The sequence below is a fragment of the Sitodiplosis mosellana genome, unplaced genomic scaffold (genome assembly GCF_009176505.1).
Source record: "Sitodiplosis mosellana isolate CC-2019 unplaced genomic scaffold, AAFC_SMos_1.0 Smas_scaffold_9, whole genome shotgun sequence".
Lineage (NCBI taxonomy): Eukaryota > Metazoa > Arthropoda > Insecta > Diptera > Cecidomyiidae > Sitodiplosis > Sitodiplosis mosellana.
In genome coordinates, this window is record NW_022595251.1 from 1,484 (window position 1) to 8,764 (window position 7,281).

Sequence of the window (7,281 nt, forward strand, 5' to 3'; positions counted from 1 at the left end):
TGCTGCTGCTGCTCTTCCGTTGTGTGTGCAGCGTCACTTTCATCATGGTTGCTTTGACTTTGATTTTGACGCGCATTTTTTTCTTTTAATGCCGCCAATTCTTCTTGCATTTTTGCGAGTAAATTTTTCAATTCGTCGACATTTTCTCTCGTAACACTATTTGAACGCGATGAATGTGATGACGCATTTTCTCCCAAAAACTCTTTCAATCTAGTTTTCAACTCTTCTTTTGTACCATCGGTACCAAGTCCGTTTTTACGACACTCTTCGATCAGTTCAGCTTTTTTCATTTTATTCAACTGCATTTTGCAAGACAAACGACTTTGATGACAACGACTACTTCGACGACAAATGAAAAAAAAATGCGATGAGCTGACTACTGAAAATGTACCGCTACGGCTACTTGATTGTGTGCGACCGACTTTTCGACTTTTTTCTGGAAAAATTCATTCCATTTCAACTTTAATCGATTTAATTTTAATTTCAATCGACTTTTTATCAACTTTTATCTACTTTTTTCAACTTAATTTTCAATCTGTTTGAGCCCCCAAAGTTGTAGGAAATAATGAAACACAGAGATGTTGTTTGGTTCGTGTTGCATTATAAACTGATTCTTTATTCAATAAGAGTGAAGTTGCTCATGTTACGCGTGAGCTGTCACAATCAGAGTGGCTGCGTACTATGCTTACGTTAGGCTACGTTCTGTATACTCCCCACATTCATTTACACCAAAAACATAACCATTTTTTTTACAAATATTTATATATCTTTTTTTTTAAATAAATAATAAACTACCGAATGGTTCTCAGTAGAATCATCATGCATTTCATCATTATTTATCGATTTTCTATGCTATTTTATATACAGTGTCAAATTGACACTGCAACGACAGATACGTGACTTTGTTAGAGCAGCGGACAAGGGTTGATATTAGTTTGGTTTTCTTTACCGATAAAAAGTCTAGCGACATTTTCGTGACCTGAAAAATAATACAGATCAATGAAAAAGATCAAAGCGGTATTTAATATAGTCAGCAGTACCACGGCTAACAGCTAACTGACGAGGTGTTTGCTTCGCTAGATTTCTAACATCAACTTTGGCTCCTTTTCTGATGAGAAGTTCCGCAACATTTTCATGACCTTAGAAATAATTTAGGTCGATGAAAAAGATCAAACCGATTCTTTATTTTGTGAAAATACTTATTCAACATTACCATGTCTAGCTGCAAAATGAAGAGGTGTACGATTAAAATTATCAATGACATCCATATTGGCGCCTTTGTTGATGAGAAGTTCAGCAACATTTTCGTGACCTTAGAAATAATTTAGATCGATGAAAAAGATCAAACCGATTCTTTATTTTGTGAAAATACTTATTCAACATTACCATATATAGCAGCATAATGAAGAGCTTTGGTATTCGAATCATCTCCAATATCAGCGTTAGCTCCATTCTTAAGAAGCACATCAGCGACACCTCCGTGACCTAAAATAATACGGATCAATGAAAGAGATCGACGGGATATCTGATTTAGTCAACCTTACCATGCCTAGATGCCAAATGAAGAGGTGTCTGATGCAAATTATTTTGAATATTAAGATCGTTTGCTTTACGGCTGAGAACTTCAGTGACGCTCTTGTGACCTGAAAAATAATTCAGATCGATGAACAAATTAAACCAATTTCCCATTTAGTAGACATCAAACACAACTCTGACACCCGTGTATGTATGCTAGTCGGTTTTGTGTGTGAGTTGGTTGCGATGGCTGTACATGCGACGTTTGTTTGCACGATAGTTGTGTGCGCGGCAGTTGTATCGCGATATGCTTGTCTATTGGCCGAAGCATATTCAATGCTTGCTGCTAAGCAAAACTAATGCGCATAGAACTCGAAAAAAGTATTCAAAATTACCATGGGCAGCAGCATAATGAAGAGGTGTCTGTTTCCTATTAGTTTCACTATCAACATTGGCTCCTTTGTGGATGAGAAGTTCGGCGACACTCTTCTGACCTGAAAAATAATTCAGATCAAGGCTGCACTGACGAATTGTAGTAGACATCACACACAACTCTGACACCCGTGTATATATGCTAGTCGTTTTGTGTGAGAGTTGGTTGCGATGGCTGCACATTAAAGGTGTAAACGAATGGCCGATTCGGCTTTCGTTTTCGTTCGCTAAAAAAATTCAACTTGCGTTTTCGTTCGCGTTCGCCCCCATATACGAAAATTCGTTCGTTTTCGTTCGCAGTGCACATGTGACGTTTGTTTGCACGATAGTTGTGTGCGCGTCAGTTGTGTGTGATGTCAACTGTATTGCATCTCGATATGCTTGTCTATTGGCTGAAGCATATTCAATGCTTGCTGCTAAGCAATACTAAAGCGCATAGTACTCGAAAAAAGTATTCAAAATTACCATGGGCAGCAGCATTATGAAGCGGTGTCTCTTTCCTATTAGTTTCACTATCAACATTGGCTCCTTTGTGGATGAGCAGTTCGGCGACACTCTTGTGACCTGAAAAATAATTCAGATCGATGGAAAAGATTAAATCCATTTTTTATTTAATGAAAACAAGTATTCAACATTACCATAGTCAGCAGCTAAATGAAGAGCTGTGGTATTCAAATCATTTCCAATATTAGCGTTAGCTCCATTCTTGAGAAGCACATCAGCGACACTTCCGTGACCTTAAATAATACGGATCAATGAAAAAATTAAACCAATTTCCCATTTAGTGAAAAAAAAAGTCAAGGCTGCACTGACGAAGTGTAGTAGACATCACACACAACTCTGACACCCGTGTATAAATGCTAGTCGGTTTTGTGTGTGAGTTGGTTGCGATGGCTGTGATGTCAACTGTATTGCATCGCGATATACTTGACTATTGGCCGAAGCATATTCAATGCTTGCTGCTAAGCAATACTAATGCGCATAGTACTCGAAAAGAGTATTCAAAATTACCATGGGCAGCAGCACAATGAAGAGGTGTCTCTTTCGTAATGGTTTCACTATCAAGATTGGCGCCTTTGCGGATGAGAAGTTCGGCGACACTCTTGTGACCTGAACAATAACACCGATCGATGGGATAAAATCAGGTCAATCTTTTATTCAATAACAATAATTATTGTTACTTAAGTATTCAACGTTACCTTTCTTAGCAGCATAATGCAGAGCTGTCTCATTAAAATTATTTCCAATATTAGGGTCGGCTCCTTCAGTGATGAGGTCTTCAGCTTCCTTCACTTTGCCTGAAAGAATATGAAAAATATTCATAGATCAATGGAACGGATTGAACAAAACATTCTTTTTTATGAAAAAAAAATGTCCAAAATTACCAGCAAAAGCAGCTCTATGCAGAGCTGTCTCTCCATACATGTCTTTTTCGTTTACTAAAATATGTATGAAAAGTTTAGCATAAATGAGGTTCCCATTTCTTCGTTACAAGGTGCTTTGTATATGGAATTTAAGAGTTAAACTGGATAAATAAATGAAACTTCAATCTTACCGTTCCTCCCGGGTGGTGCTCCGCTCACATCCCCGATTAAGAACTGTGGAAATAGAATCAAAGTGATACATTTGGAATGGGAACAACGGATGAGATTAATATATTATGTAATAGTAACAGTTTTCAACTGTTTTTAATAGAACAAAAGTTTCCGGTGGACATTTTTTTGGAATAGAAGAATTTTTTCAATTTAAGAACTTGAAAAAAGGACACTTTTCATTTTTTAAATTATTTCAGAAAAAATTATCACAAATTGTCCACGAAAAGTATCAAACATGAAAAATATAAAAAAAAATCGACTGAAATTGTCGATTCACCTCGGATACCATCAAGCCAATGAGCAGCAGTGTGAAAGAAGTTCGACTCAGCATTTCTCTAGCTTCGAACTATTAGAAGTTTACTATGAACGTATCAATTGGTAAGAACTGTTTGATGGACATGCGAATCGAACGCATCCTCTTATATACTTTTCAAGTGTGGCCACGTCGGTGTGAAACACACTGTATGATTGAATCCACGTACAATTACGATTCTAATTAAAGCCCACAAAATATTATCGCACACATTTTTCAAGATAACAATGTCAGAACAATTGATGGAATTACAATTCCACCTGTGCACGTGTGTTTAATTTCGCGTTTCACATCGAATGTTTTGCATTGAAAATATCAGATGTTAATATTTATTCTTTCATCACCTTCTTGAAACTACAAATTCAATGTAAAAATATAAAAAGTAAGTATTTTTCTCTCTTGAAGGGTTGAGTGGTGTTATTATGGCACGTGGCTGTTCAAATTTAAAAATTTTCACATCTTCGCTGCATGCACAAAACACATTCCGTTTCAAAGTCGACCCAAAGTTGACCACAGATCAACCGTTGCTTACATGATGTAAATTAGAATGAGAATAATCAAACGACATGACTCATACCTTTGCGTTACGCTCAGGCTCACATGCCATGGTTGCGTTGCTTTGTTCCATAGCTACAGTGTTAGTTGATGCAAGGATATACGGCATCACATTTACTTTACATCACTCAATAAGGTATAGGTAGGATACGATGATATTGATACAAATCTACGCATTCCCTTAAAAAATTACAAGCGAATCTCATGCAAAATCATATCCATACTCAGTAACACTTTCCATAGAAATATAGACAGGTCTTCAATTAGTTTGAAATTCCAATGAACACACACGTAAAGAAATACTTACAATCCGAAACGAATCACATAAAAAAGAAAAAAATTCTGGCACGAAATGGTCTTGTGAACTTTCTTTAAATTATTTAGATGAATGATTTGTATAATAGTTTTGCATAAAACAGAAATTTTCCAATATTTTGATTCAATAAAATCCGAACATGTTCGACCCTAGCATATTATTCGAACGAAATTGCTACAAATATTTAACGTAAATTTTGTTTTGTAACAATGAGTGGAAGTGTTGAAATTTGCAATGTCAAAAACAAAATATGGCAACACTCATATACACTATGCATTATGTCACATTCATACAGTTCATAAATGTCAGACTCACTCTAGAACATTCAGTCAATCAGTAAACAATGTTTACTAAACATTAAAATATACATACGCTCCATAAAAGAGAGAATTTATTATAAAACCATAAACCATTTGTCTTTGATTTTCGTGTACAATTATTTCTGCGCTATTAACAAATTCCAACAAAATCAAATAAAATATTGTGCTAAAACATATTTATTTACATCATTATTTCCAAATTTCTACTTTATTCAGCTTTGTAGTTTCATTGCATACATTTGACTCAGGAAAATTTGTGTTGTTTACGATTGTGTTGTGACAGTCATAGCTCGGTAATATTGCATTGCTGAATTGAATATTTCCATCAATTCAGCGTTGATAAATGTCAACTGTCAAATTGTGACTGCATGTTATTTGTGATTCGGTTCATCATGAATTCGGAAAAATATTTTGGACCCAAAAATTTATACGAAATCCTCCAGTTAAAAAGTGACGCACAAATTCAAGATGGTAAAATCAGTGCATATTTACACTTAGAATTTTTTTAATAATAAATGCGTGTTCATTGCAGTGAAAAAAGGTTTCTATCGACTCGCTCGTATCTATCACCCAGACCGGGTCGCAGATAATGAAAAGGTCAATGCAATGGAAAAATTCAACATTATTCATAATGCTTATTCAATACTCTCAGATCCAAAATAAAGATGAATATGGCACTGGCTCGAGTGTATTATTTACTAAAACAACGATCGTAGCACAATGAGATTTTTTTTGAAGGGAGTAAATCAATATGACATCAACAATGCTCGTAACAAATATCAAGGATCAGTAACAGAAAATAGAGATTTGATCCGGGAATTCGTTAATGGAAAAGGCAGTGTTACCCACTTGATCAACAACATTCCCTTTATGAGAGGAGAGGATGAACCTAGAATCATTGAAATCATCAAAGCACTCATAGATAATGATACAGTCCCGGAAGATACAGTCCCGGAAATTTCCATAAAGAAAATCAGAAAATGAATCAAATAAAAGCAATGTAAAATAATTGAATCGATGCAATGCAAAGCAGAATAAACCTAAGCAATTTACGGGAAATAAATCCAAACTATTCTACATTTGATCGAATTTCATTTATAACTTCCAAGTCAATAGCCATTGACTCCGTTTTGTTTTGCATTTTTGGTCGGACCCATTTGCATTTCATCGCCTCCATTTGAGCTGTTTGATCGTATTGAACTGCCAGCACTTGACATACGCGCAACTGGCTTACGATTTTCCCATACACTCACGGCGAATTTGAACTCCTTCTTGAATGACTCATATGGAGTAATCTGGAAAGGGAAATAAGTCAAAAAAATTTTGGAATTTGTCAGTTCAAAACTCAGATTCGAATTTTACTAATAAATTGTTTTTAAAGCAAAATTAGTTAGAAGTCGAAAAATGTGTCTCAATGAAGGACTATCATTACCCGTTCATCAATCGAGGTGCGTCGGATGGACCAAATGAACTCTAGAATACCGACCAAAATAGATAGAAGTATACCAATAGCCAAAACCAAGAATACCCCGCCCACGTTGTCCATACCTAGATAATTCATTTCAAAAAAGTTTTGGGAATCAAATTTGATATATGCGATGGAATCAATCAAAACATACCAAGCTCGGGTGTATCAGATTGCTCTGAATCATCAGCTTCACAATCGATTTCATTGCCATTTTCATCCTTATCTTTAGTTTCCCACCATTTCGTTATAAGTTCTTGAATTGTTCCTTCTTCTTGTAAATTTAAAATTGCTTGACTAATTGCGGTACGATATGGTGAATCTATGAGAAGATTATTAGAAAAAAAAATCATTTTAAGAAAACTTGGAAGTGCATTGCTCAAAACTGAATCTTCAACTTACTAAGTGGCATTCCGATACCATACCTATGTCAGGAGGAAGAGAGAGAGAGAGAGAGAGAGAGAGAGAGAGAGACAGAGAGAGAGAGAGAGAGAGAGAGAGAGAGAGACATGAAAGAAAATATACCACAAAATAAAGCCGCAAAAGCATGACTTGATAAAACAATATCCACGCATTTGCATGAATTAATCAGCTATTCTTACTCTTTTGAGTCTAACAAGCCTCCAACTTGTGTCAGATTGCATTCACGGTGAACTTGATATTTAATGGGAGCTGATTCCATGAAGAAAGCATATCCGCGACTACTTCCTTTTACTCGTTCGACACCTGCAAAAATTCAAAACACGTGAAATTTGATTATTGAACCTTAT

General features: G+C 35.7%; 3 protein-coding genes across 3 annotated transcripts; all 3 read right to left on the reverse strand.

Annotated features, from left to right (window-relative positions):
• Nucleotides 1–1,134: 1,134 nt before the first annotated feature.
• Nucleotides 1,135–1,700, reverse strand: LOC129567210 (GA-binding protein subunit beta-1-like). Its single transcript, XM_055443862.1, has 4 exons — nucleotides 1,679–1,700; nucleotides 1,545–1,643; nucleotides 1,387–1,485; nucleotides 1,135–1,312 (listed from the first exon to the last, which is right to left on the reverse strand). The coding sequence occupies exons 1-4, from the start codon at nucleotides 1,698–1,700 to the stop codon at nucleotides 1,200–1,202; spliced, it is 333 nt and encodes a 110-aa protein (XP_055299837.1). The 3' UTR covers nucleotides 1,135–1,199.
• A 35-nt stretch (nucleotides 1,701–1,735) lies between these two features.
• Nucleotides 1,736–3,953, reverse strand: LOC129567209 (ankyrin repeat domain-containing protein 65-like). The gene is made up of 8 exons (XM_055443861.1): nucleotides 3,820–3,953; nucleotides 3,503–3,545; nucleotides 3,333–3,386; nucleotides 3,147–3,245; nucleotides 2,959–3,057; nucleotides 2,586–2,684; nucleotides 2,413–2,511; nucleotides 1,736–2,009 (listed from the first exon to the last, which is right to left on the reverse strand). Exons 1-8 carry the CDS (start codon nucleotides 3,871–3,873, stop codon nucleotides 1,849–1,851), a joined length of 708 nt encoding a protein of 235 aa, XP_055299836.1. The 5' UTR covers nucleotides 3,874–3,953; the 3' UTR covers nucleotides 1,736–1,848.
• Nucleotides 3,954–5,207: 1,254 nt separating this feature from the next.
• On the reverse strand, nucleotides 5,208–7,237 carry LOC129567211 (glutamate receptor ionotropic, kainate 5-like; the record flags this gene model as incomplete). Its single annotated transcript, XM_055443863.1, has 5 exons — nucleotides 5,208–6,341; nucleotides 6,479–6,594; nucleotides 6,666–6,833; nucleotides 6,914–6,936; nucleotides 7,114–7,237. Coding segments are annotated over 5 exons (617 nt in total), but the record flags the coding sequence as incomplete, so codon positions are not given.
• Nucleotides 7,238–7,281: the final 44 nt, after the last annotated feature.

Coding starts and splice junctions, on each gene's coding strand:
- LOC129567210 (XM_055443862.1), bottom strand. CDS start 1,700: ATGTCTACTAAATGGGAAATTG. Junction 1,644..1,678: donor GTCTACTAAATGGGAAATTG/GTTTAATTTGTT, acceptor ATTATTTTTCAG/GTCACAAGAGCGTCACTGAA. Junction 1,313..1,386: donor TCATTATGCTGCTATATATG/GTAATGTTGAAT, acceptor ATTATTTCTAAG/GTCACGAAAATGTTGCTGAA.
- LOC129567209 (XM_055443861.1), bottom strand. CDS start 3,873: ATGCTGAGTCGAACTTCTTTCACACTGCTGCTCATTGGCTTGATGGTA. Junction 2,512..2,585: donor TCATTTAGCTGCTGACTATG/GTAATGTTGAAT, acceptor ATTATTTTTCAG/GTCACAAGAGTGTCGCCGAA. Junction 2,010..2,412: donor TCATAATGCTGCTGCCCATG/GTAATTTTGAAT, acceptor ATTATTTTTCAG/GTCAGAAGAGTGTCGCCGAA.